General features: G+C 47.1%; 1 protein-coding gene across 1 annotated transcript in view; it reads right to left on the bottom strand.

The window, feature by feature from the left end:
• The window catches only part of NLRC3 (NLR family CARD domain containing 3), a 45,850-nt gene that overhangs the window by 13,198 nt on the left and 10,309 nt on the right, over positions 1-22,343 (bottom strand). The window contains exons 3-8 of the mRNA XM_088448113.1: positions 15,460-15,546; positions 14,826-14,909; positions 14,658-14,741; positions 8,714-8,797; positions 2,190-2,273; positions 1,926-2,009 (exon numbers count right to left, since the gene is read on the bottom strand). Of these exons, the coding sequence (XP_088304239.1) occupies positions 1,926-2,009; positions 2,190-2,273; positions 8,714-8,797; positions 14,658-14,741; positions 14,826-14,909; positions 15,460-15,546 (507 nt within the window). The remainder of the gene's footprint in view (positions 1-1,925; positions 2,010-2,189; positions 2,274-8,713; positions 8,798-14,657; positions 14,742-14,825; positions 14,910-15,459; positions 15,547-22,343) is intronic.

The raw sequence follows: 22,343 nt of genomic DNA, 5'->3' as shown, positions 1-22,343 counted from the left end.
CTTATTACAGCAAGTCCTGCTTATAGTCACTACACAACCCGACAAGACCTGCAGATAAACGCGGCTTATTACAGCAAGTCCTGCTTATAGTCACTACACAACCCGACAAGACCTGCAGCTAAACACGGCTTATTACAGCAAGTCCTGCTTATAGTCACTACGCAACCCGACAAGACCTGCAGCTAAACACGGCTTATTACAGCAAGTCCTGCTTATAGTCACTACGCAACCCCAACAAGACCTGCAGATAAACACGGCTTAATACAGCAAGTCCTGCTTATAGTCACTACACAACCCAACAAGACCTGCAGATAAACACGGCTTATTACAGCAAGTCCTGCTTATAGTCACTACACAACCCAACAAGACCTGTAGATAAACACGGCTTATTACAGCAAGTCCTGCTTATAGTCACTACGCAACCCGACAAGACCTGCAGCTAAACACGGCTTATTACAGCAAGTCCTGCTTATAGTCACTACACAACCCGACAAGACCTGCAGCTAAACACGGCTTATTACAGCAAGTCCTGCTTATAGTCACTACATAACCCGACAAGACCTGCAGATAAACGCGGCTTATTACAGCAAGTCCTGCTTATAGTCACTACACAACCCAACAAGACCTGCAGCTAAACACGGCTTATTACAGCAAGTCCTGCTTATAGTCACTACACAACCCGACAAGACCTGCAGCTAAACACGGCTTATTACAGCAAGTCCTGCTTATAGTCACTACACAACCCGACAAGACCTGCAGATAAACACAGCTTATTACAGCAAGTCCTGCTTATAGTCACTACGCAACCCAACAAGACCTGCAGCTAAACACAGCTTATTACATCAAGTCCTGCTTATAGTCACTACACAACCCGACAAGACCTGCAGATAAACACGGCTTATTACAGCATGTACTGCTTATAGTCACTACACAACCCAACAAGACCTGCAGCTAAACACAGCTTATTACAGCAAGTCCTGCTTATAGTCACTACACAACCCGACAAGACCTGCAGATAAACACGGCTTATTACAAAAAGTCCTGCTTATAGTCACTACGCAACCCGACAAGACCTGCAGATAAATACAGCTTATTACAGCAAGTCCTGCTTATAGTCACTACACAACCCCAACAAGACCTGCAGATAAACACGGCTTATTACAGCAAGTCCTGCTTATAGTCACTACGCAACCCGACAAGACCTGGAACTTCTGCTCATTAGCCCAGGACCTGTAAACAGGTAGAGATTAATACAACAAAACCTGCTGATAACTACGACTTATGACAACGAGTCCTGCTTATCGTCACTACTCAACCTAACAAGACCTGCTTATAACTACTACTTATCACAACTAGTCCAGCTTATAGTTAGTACTCAATCCAACAAGACGTGCTGAAAACTACGACTTATAACAAGTCCTGTATATAGTCACTACTCAGCCCAACAAGAACTGGAAATACTACTCATTATATCAGGACCTGTAGACAGGCAGTGGTCAATACAACAAGACCTGCTGATAACTACGACTTATCACGACAAGTTCTAAATGGTCAGTATTTCATCCAACAACCTGAAAATACTGCTCAGGGAATGGTCAATACAGCAAGACCTTAATTTGTCGTTCTCCAGTTTGTAGAATATAATTTCCTATGAGACTTGCAGATCTCTACCCTGTTACTATACTCACAATGATGGACATGATGACCACGGTGCACTAACACTAAAATGTGTTAAATCATTAATAAGATATGAATAAAACCCCAACTGAGCTACAGCTCTGTAAGGTACACTTGCTTACCCACAATGGAGATAACTTTGTAAAGATCTCTGGAAAGATATGCCAGGAATCCCCTCCATGTACCCCTCACATTCCCAACTTTGCTGCATATTATTAATCTCTCTACCCACTTTGAATGTGACTCACTCAAGGGTGCTTAAACTTGAATTTGTGGCGAGCGCTTCAGCTAGGGCTGCAGCTCCTAAGTCCCCTAGGGTATTGCTCGATAACCTGCAACACAACAGTAAGAAAGAGAAAAGCAGGTGGACATGGATTACTACAAATAACAGTAACATATCGATGAAAAAGGTTTAAAGATTAGACCGAGATTTGAAGAGCAGAGTGCAGACGTCCTCTGAGATTGCAGCCTGGGCACTAGAACTAGCTGATAGATGTAGATCTAGAACTCACCACAGCTCCTGTAGCACCTGGTTCTCTCTCAGACTTGCAGCCAGGCTCTTTGCTCCCTCTACCCCAATGTTGTTCTTCTTTATGCTGTCGGGGAACAAAGTAGAGTCTTAAGTTTTCTCATTCACCAGACCAACTTTCCTTCAACCACCCAACTGGTTGGTTGGAATGAAACTCCGGTAGTGCATGGGAGCAAATGTCAATCAGCCGTTTGCTCCCAAACACCAGATAACATAAAAAAAAGGTCATTCAGGCCAGTCTGAACGACAGCTTTCGTCTGTTTTAAGTTGTTTGGGAGCAAATGATACATTACCAGATTTTCATTACAACCAACCAACTAGTTGAATGGTTGGAGGAAAGTTGGTCTGGTGTATGGCCAGATTTATTTTAGCCTGGCAAGGCCTAGGGCTATAGATCTGGGTGCCCGGTAAACAAAAATTGCTCCCTATTGTACAGCTTGATTACGATGCCAATTAAAAGTGACACAATAAGTTGCTTATATATAAAAAACATACTAAATGATAATGCACACTTGGAACATTATGTAAACAAGGATACCTTTTCTGCCTTGCTATAGATTGCCCCTAAACCCATAATGAGTTCCAGACCTCACACTATAGAATGTGAGAATATAATATAAAGTGACAGACACTCTTCTGGGTGACATGCCAGCATATGAGGCTTCAAACACCCAAGACTGAAAGCACAGCCTGAATTACATTTCTGGTAGAATATGTGTCTGTGGATCTTTTTAAAATGTGTCAGCCAGTAATGAATATGCCTGTGCATCCACTAGGAGATCTGTAAAACATGCACTGTCAGTGGTCCCTGAGGACTGATATCCTTTTATCATTGTACTACATCGCCAAACCTCACCTCTTATGTATAAAACAAACTTTCAGTGCTTCCCAAACTCGGTCCACAAGGCACCATAACAGTCCAGGTTCTAAGGATGTCCATGTTTGAGCACAGATGGATTAATCAAAACAAATTAGGTTTTAATTAAGTCACCTGTGCTTAAGAATGGATATCCTTCAAACCTTAACTGTTAAGCTGGCCACACATCTAAAGATTATCTGTCCAACCAGCCAACTAGTTGAATGGTTGGAATGAAAATCTGGTAAGGCATGAAAGCAAATGACAATCAGCAATTTGCTCCCAAATGCCGGAAAGTGGACAAAAACTGTTTTTTGTATAAATTGTTTAGATCAAACATTTAACAAACTTGTCTGACGTCCATTTTATCTGTTATCTGACATTTAGGAGCAAATTGCTGAACATCAGTTACTCCCATACATTACCAGATTTTCATTCCAACCAATCAACCAGCTGGCTGGTTGGACAGAAAATCTTTAGGGTGCCTTGGGGACTGAGTTTGAGAACCACTGTCATATACAGTCAAATGGTGAAATTGCTGGACCACCAACTACCAAGTCACTGAATGAGTCATCCACTCAGTAGACAGTAGCATAGTTGCCGACAATTTAGAATATTTTCGGGGACACTGCTGAGACTGTACATCCCCACCACTTGGGTGTCATACTGTCTCAGCGGTTCTTGTAGCACTGCAATCCCCTGTGTATGTGTACTGTATCTTTGTAATAGTGTACTTTTTTAATTTAAAATACATCTTTTTAGTAAATATTACCTCCCAATGCCTAGACCAGTGGTTCTCAAACTTGGTCCTCAGGACCCCACACAGGTCACGTTTTCCATGTCACCCAGCAAGTGCACAGGTGTACTCCTTACTCACTGACACATTTTAAAAGATCCACAGGTGGAGACAATTATTTCCCTTGTGATTCTCTGAGGAGACCTGGAAAACATGCACTGTTTTGTTGTCCTGAGGACCGTGTTTGAGAACTTGTGGCCTAGACCACAGGTTCTCAAAGTCGGTCCTCAGGACCCCAAACAGTGCATGTTTTGCAGGTCTCCTCACATAATTACTAGTGAAATAATTAGCTGCACCTGTAGATCTTATAAAATGTGTCAGTGAGTAATGAATACACCTGGGCACCTGCTGGGTGACCTGCAAAAAGTGAACTGCGTGGGGTCCTGAGGACCGAGTTTGAGAACCACTGGCCTAGACCATTAGAATAGATTGTAAGAATCATGCCTGACATGCAGAAATATAGGAAGAGTACTGTGCAGTTGTTCAGTACAGAAAAAATAGGGAAAATGTCCAGGGACAAATGTTTAAGACCTTGGAATATCCCTATAAAACGTAGGGACAGTTGGTTACTATGCAGTAGTAATGCACTGACTTTCTTGACCTCCGGGTACATCAGGATGTAAAAAATATCTTTAACGCCTTTTTATGTATATTTTTGTAGCCAACGTCATGGACTAAGTGCTCTGTAACACGATTCATCAACTTCTATACAGATTTCTAACATGTAGAGAGAGGACAGCTTCTGCTAGATGAAGGTCATTGCACACACTAAATATAGATGAGGAGTGGTTAGGGATGGAAGAATCTGTGTGAAGATTTATATCTATTCTATCCACTTACTGTTTGGTCACGTACTTTATCCAGCAGCAGAAAACACTAAATAGAATGTTACATATAGCTCTAGTGCCCATCGTGTTTACATTACCCAGTAAATTAATAGTCACAGACCCTACATATGCTGCTACCAATAGAATATGTACCACATATACGGTAGCTAATTTGCCTTTATAGTTACATGATTTCACCATGAGCGGGAAAGGATATAACGGTATACAATCGGGAAACCGGCTGCCTTAATACCGACAGCCGGCTTCCCAACTGTCATATCCCGGCGAGGGTGAAATGACCGGCGTCTAGATGTAAACGCCTGACATTTCCCCGACACCGGGAGACAGGCGCCCGGCATCCCGATCGAAGGGATGCCGGGCGCCGTGAGCGGACAGCTGCGGGGGGGAGGGTTAGGTTTAGGGCACCCGGGGGTGACTTAGGGTTAGGCATCCCCCCGGGAGGGTTAGGGTTAGGCTAGGGGGAGGGTTAGGGTTAGGCACCCCCGGGGGGGACTTAGGGTTAGGCACCCCCCGGGGGACTTAGGTTTAGGCAGCGGGGAAGGGGGGGATTAGGGTTAGGCACTTGGGGGGGGAGGTTAGGGTTAGGCACCCCTAAGGAGGGTTAGGGGGTTAGGTTAGTTTATACTTACCTTAGGACGATCGGGATTTCCAGCGCTGTCGGGCGTCCGCTGCCGGACTCTGCTCATCTGTCGGCCATGCGGCCGGCAGTGTTTCATACCGATTCCAATATAACAGGTATTGTGTCCAATGCCCATTTGGCCACTCCTTGGGCAGTTTGGGCATCTCTGTGTTGGTACCATCTCACTGCAGCCGCTTCACCAGGTCTCAGCCAAGGAGCTTGGTGATGTCGGCTATGGAAAGCAAAGAAGAATCACAGACTGCTCACTCAAGAGATATTCAGAGCCAACGAGTCTAATAAGTTTATAAAAAAAGACATACTTCAATTGAGACGAATCAATACATATAAAAATCCATATAAAAGATATTCCGTATGAACACAAAATGACAATTTTCTACTATTATGTATAAAGGGAATTTCTGAGAATCACAATATCATATTAAATTAAATACAATATAATAAAATGAAATGGATATAAAAATAAAAAAAGATTCACCAGCAGCAGATCAATAAAGGACAATAGAAAAGTCTTGTGAAGCAGCGTTCACTAAAAACATGTACAGAATAAATTGGATCTATTCAGGTGCTTGACAGTCATGTAGCAGTAATTCAGGAATAATGTTTCAGCTCATGCTACAAATAAAGTCTGATTATAGTATCACACCAATGTAGGCAAAACATCTGCTGCTACTTAATATCAGAATCAAAGGCTTGTCAGTTCAGGAACACAGAGATCCGGTAAAGTCAATAGTATGCTTCACACCGTGCTGGAAATCTTGGTGTCTAGTAATTAAAGCAGGCTTCCTGGCAAGAATCAGCAGTCTGGTCAGGACCATATAGTAATGTCATCCCATGGACGAAGTTGTCTTGTGTGTTGAATAAGCCGCGGAGACACAGACCTGTGATTACCATCTGGTCCCGACCAGACTGCTGATTATTAAGGTGCCCATCCACTAGCCGACGGAGAAACGAGAGCACGATTACGACATTGTAATCGTGCTGTCGTTTCTCCTTCTGTGATGAGCCTGCACCGAACGAGCAGACGTTCAGTGCAGGCTCATCAATTATCTGGCAACATGCTGAACCTGACAATATCATCAGGTTTGCCCGATGATAGATGTCGGAAACGACCAGCAGACGTGCGCATCGCTGGTCATTTCCGACATAACTGCACGATGCATGCACGATGTCGTTATCGTGCAATCGCTTGCAAATATCGCTATATGGATGGGCACCTTCACCGGTAAGCCTGCTTTAATTACTAGACACCAAGATTTCCAGCACGGTGTGAAGCATACTATTGACTTTACCAGGTCTCTGTGTTCCTGAACTGACAAGCCTTTGATTCTGATATTAAGTAGCAGCAGATGTTTTGCCTACATTGGTGTGATACTATAATCAGACTTTATTTGTAGCACGAGCTGAAACATTATTCCTGAATTACTGCTACATGACTGTCAAGCACTTGAATAGATACTTTACAATTTATTCTCTACATGTTTTTTAGTGAACGCTGCTTTTCTATTGTCCTTTATTGATCTGCTGCTGGTGACTCAGGCCCTGATTCAGACCCACTCGCGAGCGGCTGTCCGCTCGCAAGTGGGTCGATGTTCTGCACTGAGCATGCGCACGACGGAGGGAGCTCCGTCGTGCACATGCGCCAGACGCGACGAGCGAAGGAAAGTCCTTCGCTCGTTGTGTCTGATCAAAGGGGGCGTGCTGTCGATGTTGATTGACAGCACGCCCCCTTTGGTGGGCGTGCTGGGGGAGTGCCTCCCTGACGGGGGCGTTCCCACGGGAACGCCTCCCGTCAGAAGCCGGCCCACTGACATCACTAGTGATGTCAGTGGGAGTGATTTTGGCTCTGATAGAGCCAAAATCACTCCGGGGCTTGCGGTTGAAAACCTCAACCGCAGGCTCCGGCTCGCAGTTTCGATGGTCGCGATGGTCACGACCATCGCGGCCATCAAACTGCACGCTCGTATAGGCTGTGGGTGGTGACCCACAGCTATACGAGCATCCAGGAGGACGCTCCATTTTTATGGAGGGCGGCCCTCATTCAGAGCGTACGGCTCTGAATGAGGGCCTCTGTTTTTTATGTCTATACTTAATCTTTTTATTTTTATATCCATTTCATTTTATTATATTGTATTTTATTTAATATGATATTGTGATTCTCAGAAATTCCCTATATACATTATAGTAGAAAATTATCATTTTGTGTTCATACGGAATTTATTTTATATGGCTGTTTATACGTATTGGTTTCAATTAAAATATGTATTTTTAAAAAATGTATTAGACTAAATATCTTTTTGAGTGCGCAGTCTGTGATTCTTTTTTACCCTTCATATTGGGAGGAGTGCACACCTCTCTTAGGGGTCTATTTATTAAGCAGTGTTTGGAGACAGAGTGAAAAGTGATAAGGTACCAGCCAATCAGCTCCCAACTGCCATCTCACAGGCTGTGTTTGAAAAATGACAGTTGGGAGCTGATTGGCTGGTACCTTATCACTTTTCACTCTGTCTCCAAACACTGCTTAGTAAATAGACCCCTTAAACTAGCCAGCTGCACCTAATGTATTCTGATTGGATTTCATAGACACACATACTAGCGCCTTCCACATATTTTACCTTCATTGCTGATGTCGGCTATGGGCATGATTCAAAGATGAACACAATGTCGATTGCGGATGCAGATCGAGTGATTGTGCGCATGCCTATAAGCCGCACTGCATTGCGATTACGGGCGCACAATAGATCCACTTGCAAAGTGAGTGACAGGCAGTCAGCATTTGGGGGTGGTAACATGGGGGTGGACAGAAAAACACAGGCGCATTTCATCGTTTGTACGCATTACATGGGCGTGCATAAATTAGCCCTTGTGATCTCCGACGCAGCATGAGAAGCCTCTGCGAGTCAGGAGAGCTGCAGAGTCTGCGACTGGTCAGACAAGATGGCCGCTCGATGTTACCGATATTTACGCAGGTAAGTGATGTCATACACATATGAGAAGGCGTCTATACTCGGGTAAGCTTTGGAACCATTAGCATACTTTCGCAGCTGCGTTACGTACCAAGTCGCATCTGCAATCACATTAGCGTCCGTCTCTGAATAAAGCCAAATAAGATTAATAGAGCAGTGGCCGTATTTACTAATTGAATCTGATTTATTTCTTGCATTCTTAAACTCTTCTATCTAATAGGAAACCAGCTGTAAAGCTGCCAGGATTTGTTTCAGTCTCTGGTTGTTGAACATAATGAAAACCTTTTTATAGAACCTTGAAGAGATGTTATTCTGTTCTATTGCATGAGTACATAGGAGTCATTATCTGCTGCTGACTGACAAGGAACTGACACGTGAGTGGTAGTGTAGCTGCAGAAACTCACTTCAGCGCCTTCAGCGTGCGGTTCAGCAGTAGAGACTTAGCCAGGTACTGTGCCCCTTCCGATTTAATGAGATTGTTCTGTAAACTGTAAGAGAGACGATGACAGGAAACGTTTGAGGGGAACAGATTCATCGTATTCTCTCTGAATTAAACATCAACATTTTTTTTTACAAAAAATCTAACCTGGGTGAAGTTTGAAGCACAAACGTACATTATAAAAAGAAATGTATCATTCAGAGAAACGTCTCTTTAGTATGAAGATCAATTTCAGTTACTTTTAAATTACAGTACAAATGCCCAACATTTCCACACAGCATTACATTGACTGGAAGTTATTTTAAGATTTCAAGAATATCATCAATGCTTTTTTCCCTTAGTGTAATGAAAAGAAGGGAAAATATGATGGGAAACATGCAGAGATATGTAAAATGCTTAGTATAGTAGATAGTCTGGTATGAATGATTTATTCAATTCATATGCTGCACACTGTATTGTGGCTGGAATAAAACTGTCCACACACTGAGACAACTGAGCAGGGGCGGATTGGGATGGAAAACCAGCCCGGGAAATTTCTGAAAGCAGCCCTAATGGGGGTGGGTCTGTAGAGAAGGTGGGGTCTGTAGAGGAGGTGGGGTCTGTAGAGGAGGCGGGGCCTGTGGAGGAGGCGGGACACTCCTCATCAGGCCAGTGAGTCAAGGCAGTCACGGCTTTCCTTGCGCCTATTGCTGCAGTTGAGTTTGGGATTTTAAACTAATGCCGCTACAAAGCACTTCCCTGGTGCACAGCCATGCACCTGAAGGTGTGAGGACTGAGGCCCACTTTTAATGTCTACAGATGTTGCAATCATGCTTTGTGTATCTTTATACTCCATCATCGGTCAGCGAATCTTGTACAAGCCCACTGCTAGAAAAGTTAAAAACTGCCATACATATCAGGGGCTAACGAGTCCAGACGATATTGGAAGCTGGTTGCTGGTTTGAAAACAGAACCACGGTCATTTCTACTGACTGGCTTGTAAGCCCTGATTTGCCAGTTTTTAACTTTTCTGCTGTACGTTTGATGATTCCTAAATAAACCATTGTGTTTTTAACATTCTACGCTATCTGTGCCTAGTTTATTTTTGTATTTGAGATATATAGATATATTCGTATATGTTAAATATTATTACAATCTACTAGATAGTCATTTTTACTGCCTTTGGGCTTGCTTCAGAGATGTATACTAATGCATTCGCAACTGCAAATTTGTACACAGCTGTGAAAAAAGTGCAAATGGTGCTGCCGCCTGGATTTGTATTGAGATGTCCACCGGAGGCTTTGCTAATCCCAGGAGCTAGATGGCCGAGGGGGATGTACGAAGATGCAGCATCTGTCGCAGATTAGTCGATGATCAAAGTTCTGAATAGCTCTATAGTTGCTCAGCTTGGCCACTGTATCTGAGATGCAGATGCCAAATACATTGTGTATGGAATTGCAGGGTAACACATGCCCCAAAAACAGCTATGACACGCATGTCAATCACTTCACGATTAAGTCCTCACTACAACTGTTGTCGCTAACTAATCACTGCCCATGTGCAGTATGACTGTGATGTATGCCCTGTGTCACTTCTGTATGATGCAGTCAGAACAGCAGGGCCAGCTGCACCTTACCTTAAAGGTGCCTACACACATAGCGATATTTTACACGATTTGCCCGATTTTGACGAATCGTGACGACAAATTGTAAAATATGCCCAAATCGTGAGTGTCCAGTCACGATCACGATGCCAATGCGCGTCCCCGCTTGTCGTATATCGCATCTTTAGATCTGCCGTGCTGTAGGGCAGATTTGCCAATCTGGGACACAATGCCCTGGATGGACGATAGATCTTAAGTCAGTTTGGAAATTTTTTACTCCAAATCATGTATAGGACTGCCGGGGAGCTGCCGGGGGAGAGTTCAGGGGATATCGCACACATCGTGTGATTGAGGGCAGATCGCTATATGTGTAGGCACCTTCAGTGTTGCTGCTGGAGCCATGAGGAGTGACTCGTGGAGCTGAGCAAAGGCTCATGGGAGGAATTGCTGCTGCTAGGCATGCGCAGCAGGTCCCTCTCGGGCATTTCACTCATACTATACAATGAGTCAGAACAAGCGACTGATGGGCTCTGGAGCAAACATATGCTTGGTCCTAATTGCCCCCAAAGTCCCAACCTCCCCTGTGCAAAAGACACTTAGGGGCGAATTTATGAAGCAGCTGCTTCTGTATGCTGTCGCTTCCCGGCAGGTTGCAATTGAGTATTCAAAATGACACCCGCAGTCAGTGTTAAGCACGCCAGACTTTGTCACCTGCAGTCAGTGTTAAGCACGCCGGGCTTTACACTGACTGCAGGTGACATTTTAAATATAGGCCGCAACCCGCCGGGAAGTAGCAGCTTACAGAAGTCGTTGCTTCGTAAATTCTCCCCTTACGGCCTGAAATGCACACAAATTCCATCGCGATTGAGAATTTGAACGCAGTGGATCTGTCACAGCAGTGGGGATTTGTATTGAGTTGGCCACTGACAGCGTCTCTAAGATGCCCGGGGTCTTTACAGCTGCATATTCATTTGCGGTCGGAGACACATCCCCTGCGTTTTGCTCACCACCCCCATTACGTGGTCAGACTAGCTCATGTTGTATGAAACCCTTTAATTTTGCCCTCTTATAGCCTCTTCTCCTAATTATATACATCACTGCCTAAGTACCCCTTAGTATGCACAGCATCCTCCATAATACCACTCAGTATACCCAATACCCCCATAATACAACTGAGTATACACAAACCTCCCATATAATACCACCCAGTATACACAGCACCCCCCATAATACCACTCATATACACAGTGTACTTCATCATAATACCTTTCAGTGCACACAGCGCCCCGGTTTTACACTCCAGTATACACAGCCCCCCTCTCTCCCCCATATCACCCCTCAGTACACACAGCACCCACATATTACACTCCAGTATACACAGCCCCCCTCCCCATATTACCCCCCAGTACACACATCACCCACATGACAGCCCAGTATACACAGCCCCCCCTCCCCATATAACCCCTCAAGTTCACATATCACCCACATGACAGCCCACTATACACAGCCCCCCATCCCCATATCAACCCAGTACACACAGAACCTAATATTACAGTACAATATACACAGCCCCCCATATTACCCCCCAGTACACACATCACCCACATATGACAGCCCAGTATACACAGTCCCCCATCCCCATATCAACCCAGTACACAAAAGGCCTAATATTACAGTCCAGTATACACAGCCCCCCCATATCACCCCCAAGTACACACATCACCCACATATTACAGTCCAGTATACACAGCGCCCCTCCCCATATTACCTCCCAGTACACACATCACCCACATATGACAGCCCACTATACACAGCCCCCCATCCCCATATCAACCCAGTACACACAGAACCTAATATTACAGTACAATATACACAGCCCCCCATATTACCCCCCAGTACACACATCACCCACATATGACAGCCCAGTATACACAGTCCCCCATCCCCATATTACCTCCCAGTACACACATCACCCACATATGACAGCCCAGTATACACAGCCCCCCCTCCCCATATAACCCCTCAAGTTCACACATCACCCACATGACAGCCCACTATACACCGCTCCCCATCCCCATATCAACCCAGTACACACAGAACCTAATATTACAGTACAATATACACAGCCCCCCCATATTACCCCCCAGTACACACATCACCCACATATGACAGCCCAGTATTCCCCCTCCCCCCACACACAGAGCACCCCCATGGTACCTGGTTTTCTTGTTTCTTAAAAGTAAGTAGCTGCAGCAGGGAGCCAGGACATTGAAGTAAGGGCGGGGAGGCAGCTCAGGAACCCGGCAGGCAGTCACTGTCACTCAGACGAGGAGCAGGAAGAGGAGGGGTCAGCCGCTGTGTGAATGTGAAGGTGCTCTGGCCAATGGCTGCAGTGCAGCAACTGCAGTTGCTATAGTGTAAAGGTGGAGTGTGGTCAGCAGTTAAGCTGACCGCTGATTATTCTGCCTCTGCCTGTATTGAGCTTCTTCTGCACATGCTGCCCGAAAGCAGCTGTGTTCAATTGCAGTAACTGTGAATTGGCCGCGGAGCGGCCAGGGGGAGGAGAGGGGTGAGGATGGGATCAGCACAGCCCAGTGCTGACCGGCCCAGCGGGAAATGACCCGACTTCCCGGTGGCCCAATCCGCCCCTGCAACTGAGTCATTATTGTATTTAGTTCCTGATAGCAGGGTAGCTGAAGGGGGGGAGGGGTCAGGTACTAATTGCCCAGGCATGGGCCTGTTGGAGGGGCCTGGCAGAGGTGCTGGCCTTTGCAGTGCAATGTGCATAGTACTTTAAGTTGGAGGGGGAGTTTGGGAGAGGTTGTGGCCATGCCTTCCGGATTAGGCCACACCCCCTAAGTAGCAAATGGGCCTTAAGTAATCCACCAAAATTAAATTGATGCCTTTCAAAATGTATAGGCTCGTTACCGGTGATGGTGGAAAATGTACATGGGACAAAAGCGGCCATTTTCCAGTATTCTACAGCTTATTGTAAAGAACAATAAACATTAACCGATTGCATAGTAAAAATTTAAATGATGAAGCAGAAAGTGGAGCTAAATTGTCTTTATAACGGGCAGATTAACTCCATTTGCTATTTGAAAACAAACATACAGTAGTATGGATTTTACCTCCGATTTCTAACCAAAAAATATGTTTGTAAATTGGTACCATTTTGGGCCCCTGGTACTAAGTGGGAGAGTGAGCAAGTGTGTGAGGGCGTGAACACGCCACATTGTGAGTACGGAATGCCAGTGTGGCCACACCACCTTGGGGGCATCAGGGCCCTCAAACAGGCACGAGACCCAGTATTTGTACCTGCCCCCTCTATGTTCTGTCATTATCCTGCTAACACAAAATATGATGCATCTCAAGGGGACATGCCCATCATGTGACTGCAAGCACGACCTTCCCAAAATGACGTCTTAATGACACTGACATTAGAGGATACAAGTGCATGATATGTGTAACTCTCAATATGGATGCCAGATGTGCATGGGCGCAGTTTTGAAAAGAAAAAAAACACTCTAAACCAGGCCCGTTGGCTTAGCTTATTGAAATGTACCATCTGATTGGCTGCTATAATCTCTGTAGGGACGGGGAATCTGCACCCCTCAGCTAATTAAAATAAAGGTTGTAATTGAAAAATGGTTGCACTTGCAGCCCTTCGAAGAATCCAGGAACCTCTATAGATAGACAAGAAATTGAGGATTTTCACCTGGGCACAGGTTTAACTGGATTGTTGTAGAATATATGTATATATATATATATATATATATATATATATATATATATATAGTCCAAGCCGACAGCAATTAGTGATATAAAACTTTTTTCATTTGTCATCTAAGGAGTGAATAATATTAACAGAGTTCCTTTAGTACTTCTGTAATGACACTGCCACTCCACTCAATACAGCACACAGGATAGCACTATTCAAAAGAGGTCACAGTTCTCTAAAGCAGCACAGGAGCTGGATATCTATAATCGAAAAATCATCATTGACTCTGATGAAGTGGGCAGTTGTACCATGAAACGCGTCATTTATCATATCATATCTGGTCAAATGCCATAATCGTGCACTTTACTGGACAACAACTTTGAAAAACCTTTTATATCATTAATTGACAGATTGGACTCTCTCTTTCTCTATACTACAATAATTTGGTTACTTCTGCAGAGAAAAGCCTTCATTTCCTGCTATATGCCCTGAAGTGTTAATCATTTTTTCATCATTAGTAGATCTTTATAGACATCTGAATGCTGACAACACTGTGCAGACAAATAACAGAGGGAAGAGAGTCTCCAATGGTATTACTCCACTTACTTCAGACTCAGCAGCACTTGATTGTTCTTCAGAACCTCTGCCAAGGCCCTGGCACCACTGGGACCAATGGCGTTTCCATGGAGGCTGTGGCACATAACGCAATGAGTTAATGGCATGTTTACCCATCAGTGATATCTTACTGGCTCCCTCAGATTCCAGATCACTCACTCAATAGCGGAGAGAGTGCGGTTCACCATCAGGGCTCTTCCCAGCACCTTCACTCCACGGTTACTCAGCTGGTTCTCTGCGAGGCTGAAACAGAGCATATTGCTGCTTAGTACCCCTGATTGGTTGCTATGGGCAACTTCACTTATCCTCTTTTTGAAGGCTTGATACATTTCTCCCTTAGTTTTTAAAGTTATCTGTTCTAATATTATATATAACATTGCAAATAGATGTACTAATAATAATAACACATTACATTTAATCTGATGCAGTCTCTAGAAGCCGGTGTTTTGCGCATACGGCAGTCGCAGCGCATGCAGGATTTTTTGCACATGCACAATGGACCTAGCAGGCACTACAACGGTCCTGACCTCTGACCGCACTGCAACACAGGCAGCCCCCATCATGGAATATGGTCAGAGCCACCACTCCCCTGTACTGTTTAGATGATAGGTGATAGTATATTATATGGGTATTACAGGCCAATTACATGACCTGTGTAAAGTTGCTTCTTCTGTCTGTATATGGCCATGGACCTCCTCTACAGCCTCCATATATAAGACAGGACACATTATTTCCCATATATAGGAGTGTTAAGAGCTACTGGACACAGGCAGAGTTTCCCCAGTTCTCTCACCTGATCCTCTGGATGGCGCAGTCCTTACAGCACAGGATGCTGGCTAGTAGCTCCATCACATCGTCTTTAAAGTTGTTATTCTCCATTCTGGGTACAACACAAAAAAATGACATATGATGAGCTGCAGCTGTGTAACATTTTAATAAAAAAATATACATATATATACGCAGGGGCATATCTTCCTACTGGCCAAGAGCGCCAGCTGAGAGGGGGCGACGTTACCACCCATCACTAGCAAATGATCACTGGTCTCTTTCTGTCTCCTCTGCTCTTACCAGTGTCCATTGATTCCTAACATGTATCAAGCTTCTTATATGTCCCTTTATATCAGAAACATTTAAAATTAGAGAGACTAATTTTTTATTTTTCCTAATATATCTCTTCTCCCACAATACCCACCACATACCAATCACCACTCACTAATTCCCATATGTCAACCATGCAGGAAAAGAGTGCAAGCACCACATCAACCACAATGCTCTATTCGCAAGGTAATTTGCATATATGCAAATCATCTTGCCCAAAATGCATCTTGCTTGTTATTGATGCCCTCTTTTCCGGTGTTGTTGACATATAGAAATTAATAAACAGTGCTTGCATGTATTAAGTGTTAGAACTGAAATACATCTAAAAATATATTAATATATATATATATATATATATCTCCCTATTTCTACAGGCGTGTAAGTTGAACTACCCCCAGTGTAAGTACAGCTAAATTTATATTTTTCTCTGTATGGTGAATTGACCATGATCTTCATAGGTTGTGGATACTTTAATGCTGGGAATAAGACATGATCCTTATGGACTGTCTTTATTTTAAGGTGGTAGATTGTAGTGCACCCATGTGGGCTATCATATTACTGAATTATATGTCAGGGTGTAACTATCTGTGGCTAAAAAACAAATACAGTATATATGTAAATTATTTTACCCATAATGCACTTTGTTTATTTTTGGTGCAATGTTTTCATGCATTTTCTGTGGTTTTTGGCATAAGTAAATAATGGTTTGCAATAGAGTAAGTTCTATAAAAGATATATTTCTACTTCAGGGTCCATAGGGGGTCCACAGGGTTGACCTTGGGGTTATAGCTGGAACAGGATCCATGGGCACCACACAGTTAAGCTTTTAGCTCCCAGGATGCACTTGGGTCCTCCTCTATACCCCACCCCCGAGCCACAGGCACCTCAGTGTAAGCTGGTGCCCGGCCGGAGTCGGTCACCGCGCAGGGGGGCTGCAGGAGCAGCCCCCAGAAGCTTTTATTTTAAGTTAGATTTTATTTATTTTAATCTCCTTTTACTACAGACGGCAGCGAAGGGCTGTCTGTACAGACGCCCACGCTGCCGCTCTGATCCCCGACTGGCGCCGCGACGCCAGTACTGATCTGGGGATCGCGGCGGGAGGGCAGAGTCCGTACTAGCCGGACTCTGTCTACCTCCCAGGACTGCTGCCGGAGTCGCCGGGGATGCAGGTGAGCCGCGCGTCGCTGGCTAGCGGCGGCGCGCGGAATACCTTAAATGCAGTCCTTTAGCCTCCGGTCCTGGGAACAGACCGGAGGCTGCTGGCAGTGGCCGCGGGCCCCCCCCATAACCCGTGGGACCACTAGACCACCAGGGATAAAGGGGCAAGCGGGAAGCCAGCATCCCTGGGGTTATGGCCAGCCAGGGGAGGAAGCCTTCCCTGTCAGCGGCTCCTCCCCTCAGCTCAGCGCGCCTTTCAGCACGTAGTCTGGCGTCGCTGAGCTGCAGACTACTCGGCCACTCCTCCTCTGAGGTCTCCAGCGGCCATTTTCTCACAGTGGCAGCGCAGATCTCAGGGAGCATGCGGACCGGTCCCCCTGTGTACCTCTCCCCTGATTAAGGACAGCGTACACAGCACTATAGCCCTCCCAGACACTGAATCTGGGCAGGTTGATTGTAGTGTAAAGGTGCAGTGAGTATTACTTATGCATGGTATGTGACTTTTGCTAGTGCTGCCTGTCTGTGCTTATTTTCCGCTTACTGTCAGCTTATACCTGTCCCTTTACTCTACAGGTGTGTGGGGGAGGGGCGTTTCTACTGACCTCACTTATATAGATCACGTATTTGTGAGGTCCGTCACATACAGTTGTGTGCTACTCAGTGCCATATTGTGGGCTGTTGTTCAGCACACCGGTGAGTGCGTTTTACTTCTACCCTGGTGCCAGATATATAATATATTCTGTCATGTCAGACGAGGAGGTTGAGCGCTCAGTGGCTCCAATGTTGGCCTCCTGCGGACGCTGTTCTGCAGGAGTGGATAGGGAGGATTTGTCACAGGAGGGTCTGTGTAGTCGGTGCCAGGTGGCTCCTGGCCCATCCAGACCTTCTCTGACGCAGGAACCACCGTGGGCGATGTTTTCTCAAGTGCTGGTGTCTATTGCGGACCGTCTATCGGTCCCGACTGCTCTCCCTACTAGGGCGTTACCCCAGCCGACCATCCCCCATTCCCCGGGTGTCCCGCAGTTATTGCGGAGTCCTCCTGGGTCTCAGTCGGTGGGTCCCTATGCGGGGTTGCCTATGTATATACAGGCTTCCCCTGTGCCGCAGCAGCCTGTGGTACCTTTTCAGGCCCCTATGGTGACTCCTCCACCCTGGGTGGATGTGCTCTCCAACTCAGTACAAAATTTGGCGGCCGCTTCCTCGGTTTTTCAGTCAATGTTGCAGACTGACATGCCTTCTAGGGTTTCAAAACGCTCACTCATGGCACGGGCTGCTCAGGTATCGGACTCAGAGGGTTCCTCAGATGATGGGGAGGTCCCTGATGACACTGACTCGGACGCCTCGGTCCAGGAAATGGATACCAAGTCGTCCATTAATGTGCGAGCACTGGTTAGGGCGGTGCGAGCTATTCTTCTTATAGAGGATGAGGCACCGGTTCCTAAGTCGAAGTTACCTAGTTTCAAAAAAACTAGGGTGGCTTCTGCGGTGTTTCCCCTGTCGGATCAGTTGACGGATCATATGGCGGTAGCTTGGCAGGCGCCCAGTAAGAGATTCCTTCCTCAGAAGCGGTTGGCTTCTAATTATCCCTTCCCTGAGGCACATTGTAAAAAATGGGAAACTCCACCGGCGGTGGATTCCCATGTCACCCGTTTAACTCGGGGCGCTACTTTACCATTACCGTCGATATCCTCGCTGAAGGATCCCACGGACAGGAAAGTTGAGACTTGTTTAAAGTCTATTTACTCCCTCTCTGGGGCGATGGCCCGACCGTCCATGGCCATCTCCTGGGTGGCCAAGGCCATTGAGGGGTGGGCCAATGCATTGGAAGATACCTTCTCGGATGACGCTCCGGATGTCCAGCTGGCGTTGTTGGGACAGATGAGGGACGCTGCTTCTTACATTGGAGAAGCTTCTTTAGATGCTAGTCTGCTGACTTCGCGGGTATCGGCTGCAGCGGTGTCTGCCCGCCGATCCTTATGGTTGCGGTCCTGGAGAGCGGACTCTGATTCAAAGAAGGGCCTGGAGGCCTTACCTTTCAATGGGGAATTACTATTTGGTCCGGACTTGGACAAAATTGTGGATACCCTGGCTAAATCCAAGTCAGCCTTCCTCCCTTCGGCGGCACTGCCTGCTAAGGTTCGGAGTTCGGCTTTTCGTTCCTTTCGGGTTCAGGGGAAGGCGAAAGGTCAGTCCTTCCCGAGACAATCTGCGAGTAAGACTGCCTCTAAGCCCAAGAAGCAAGCCTGGAGTGCACGGCGCCCTTCTTCCAAGCAGGAAGATAAACCTGCGGCCTGATGGGACGGGCCTCCCTCTGGGGGACCTCAGAGTGGGAGGCCGACTTCTTCTATTTGCCCAGTGCTGGCACAATACCACCACGGATGCCTGGGTTCGAGAAGTGGTCTCCCAGGGGTACGCCCTGTCTTTTCGGCACAGACCACCCCACCAGTTTTTCTGCATGAGTCCTTCTCAGGACAAGACCAAGGCGTTACGGATACAGGAGGCTATAGAGTCCTTGCTGAAAGCAGGGGTCATTGTTCCCGTTCCTCAATCACAACGAGGGACGGGGTATTATTCGTCTCTGTTTCTGGTGCAGAAACCCAATGGTTCTCATCGCCCTATCCTCAACTTTAAGTCTCTGAACAAATTCCTCAGGGTTCCCAAGTTCAGGATGGAGACGTTACGTTCCATCATTCTGGCGATGGAACCGGGGGATTACATGGTGTCCCTGGATATCCAGGACGCCTACCTCCATGTTCCGATAGCACCTTCGCACCAGCGGTATCTGAGGTTCGCTATCCTTCAACACCACTATCAGTTCCGGGCGCTACCCTTTGGTCTCTCCACGGCGCCGAGGGTGTTCACGAAGATTATGGAGGTCATGGCCGCACATCTTCGGAACCAGAATGTACGGCTGCTGCCGTATCTGGACGACCTCCTGTTGCTGGCGAGCTCCCCAGAGGTACTGCTTCAACATCTCCACCTGACGATCGCTTGCCTGCAAGCACACGGGTGGTTGATAAATTGGAAAAAGTCCTCCCTGATTCCATCACAGCGGATGGTTCATTTGGGAGCCCTGCTGGATTCGCGTCAGCAAAGGATCTTCCTGACTCCGGAGAAGGTCGCCTCCCTACAGCTGCGGATACGCAGTTGCCTGAGCAGTTGCCGCCTGTCGGTCCATTCGGCAATGAGAGTTCTGGGGTCCATGGTGTCGACATTCGACATGGTGGAATTTGCCCAGTTCCATTCCCGGCCCCTGCAGGGGCTGATTCTATCGGAATGGAACGGGTTACCTCACCGGATCCGCTCTCAGGTGCTGGTGTTGTCTCCGGACGTTCGGCAATCTTTGGCTTGGTGGCTTCAGACAGCTCATCTGGTCGAGGGGTGCCCATTTTGGATCCCGGACTGGGTCCTGCTCACGACGGATGCCAGTCTCCGAGGTTGGGGGGCAGTAACCGGCTCATTGTCTCTCCAGGGTCGTTGGTCTGCGGAAGAAACTCTTCTTCCCATCAACATCCTGGAACTGAGGGCTGTATACAGGGCCCTGCAGTCGTCCGGCCCCGCTCTTCACGGAAGGGCGGTACAGGTGCAGTCCGACAACGCCACCACGGTGGCGTATATCAACCACCAAGGAAGAACTCGCAGTCGGGCAGCGATGTCGGAGGTGTCTCGCATCCTGACTTGGGCGGAGGGTCACATTCCAGCGATCTCGGCGGTCTTCATCCCTGGAGTCCTCAATTGGGAAGCGGACTTCCTCAGCCGTCACGACGTGCATCCCGGGGAATGGTCGCTTCACCCAGAGGTGTTTCAGCTACTCGTGGACAGGTGGGGACTGCCGGAGCTGGTCTTGATGGCCTCCCGTCACAATCACAAGTTGCCCGTTTACGGGTCAAGGACAAGAGACGCAGGCGCAAGTCTGGTGGACGCGCTGTCGGTGCAATGGACGTTTCACCTGGCGTATCTGTTTCCTCCGATATCCCTACTTCCTCGGGTTCTGCGGAAATTCAAGCAGGACGGCGGCACGCTAGTGCTGGTAGCTCTGGCGTGGCCCAGACGTCCTTGGTACTCCGATCTCAGGAGCCTCTCCATCGACGCTCCGTACCTTCTTCCTCAGCGTCGGGACCTGTTGTCTCAAGGGCCCTGTCTTTACCCGGATCTGGGTCGGCTGTCTTTGACGGCGTGGCTCTTGAGACAGCCGTCTTGAGGTCTCGGGGCTTCTCCAGTTCGGTTATTGGTACCATGCTCAGGGCACGCAAGCCTGCTTCCGCACGGATTTATCGCAGGGTGTGGCACACTTACTTTCAGTGGTGTGAGTCCAGAAATTATGATCCTCAGGTGTTCCGAGTTTCTAGGGTCTTGGAATTTCTTCAATAAGGATTGGACCTCGGCTTACGCCTTGCATCTCTGAAGGTTCAGGTTTCCGCCTTGTCTGTGTGGTTTCAACGGCGGATTGCAATGCTGCCGGATGTTCACACCTTTTTCCAAGGTGTTCTCAGGATCCAGCCTCCCTTTGTGCCTCCTGTGGCTCCTTGGGACTTGGCGGTGGTTCTACGGGTCCTGCAGGGTCCTCCGTTTGAGCCTCTTGAGTCGGTGGAGCTCAAGTGGCTGACATTTAAGACCGTTTTTCTCCTGGCAATTGCTTCGGCCAGGAGGGTGTCTGAATTGGGGGCGCTTTCCTGTCGCCCTCCTTTCCTGATTTTTCACCAGGACAGAGCGGTGCTCCGCACTCGTCCTGAGTTTTTGCCCAAAGTGGTCTCGAAGTTCCACATTAATCAGGAACTTGTTGTGCCAGCTTTTCAGTCCCCTGATGTTTCAGCTGGTGAGACTTCCTTAGATGTGGTCCGGGCACTTAGAATTTATGTGGACCGGACGGCTTCGGTTAGGAAGTCTGATTCCTTGTTTATCCTCTTTGGTTTTCACAAGAGGGGTTGGCCTGCCAACAAACAAACGTTAGCCCGTTGGCTTCGTTCCGTTATTTGTGAGGCTTATGCACAGGAGGGTTTACCTGTGCCAGCCTCTGTTAAGGCTCATTCCACTCGTTCTGTGGGTCCCTCTTGGGCTGCTAGACGTGGCGCTTCTGCTGTTCAGCTGTGTAAGGCGGCCACTTGGTCTTCTATTCAAACGTTTTTGAGGTTCTATGCATTTGACACCTTCGCCTCTCAGGATGCATCCTTAGGACGCCGGGTGCTCCTTTCAGCACAGGAGCGTCCCCGCCCTTAGTTGAACTGCTTTGGGACATCCCCAAGGTCAACCCTGTGGACCCCCTATGGACCCTGAAGTAGAAAACAAGAGATATGGTAAGAACTTACCTTTGTTATCTCTGTTTCTACGAAGTCCATAGGGTCCACAGGGCGCCCGCCCTGACGCACCTGGCTTCAAATGGGCTGTGTGGCTGGTCACCGGTTTTCCGTCTCACATTGCTGT

This window comes from Taudactylus pleione, unplaced genomic scaffold (genome assembly GCF_031769625.1).
Source record: "Taudactylus pleione unplaced genomic scaffold, aTauple2 ptg000451l, whole genome shotgun sequence".
NCBI lineage: Eukaryota > Metazoa > Chordata > Amphibia > Anura > Myobatrachidae > Taudactylus > Taudactylus pleione.
This window is presented reverse-complemented; position numbering and strand designations above follow the sequence as displayed.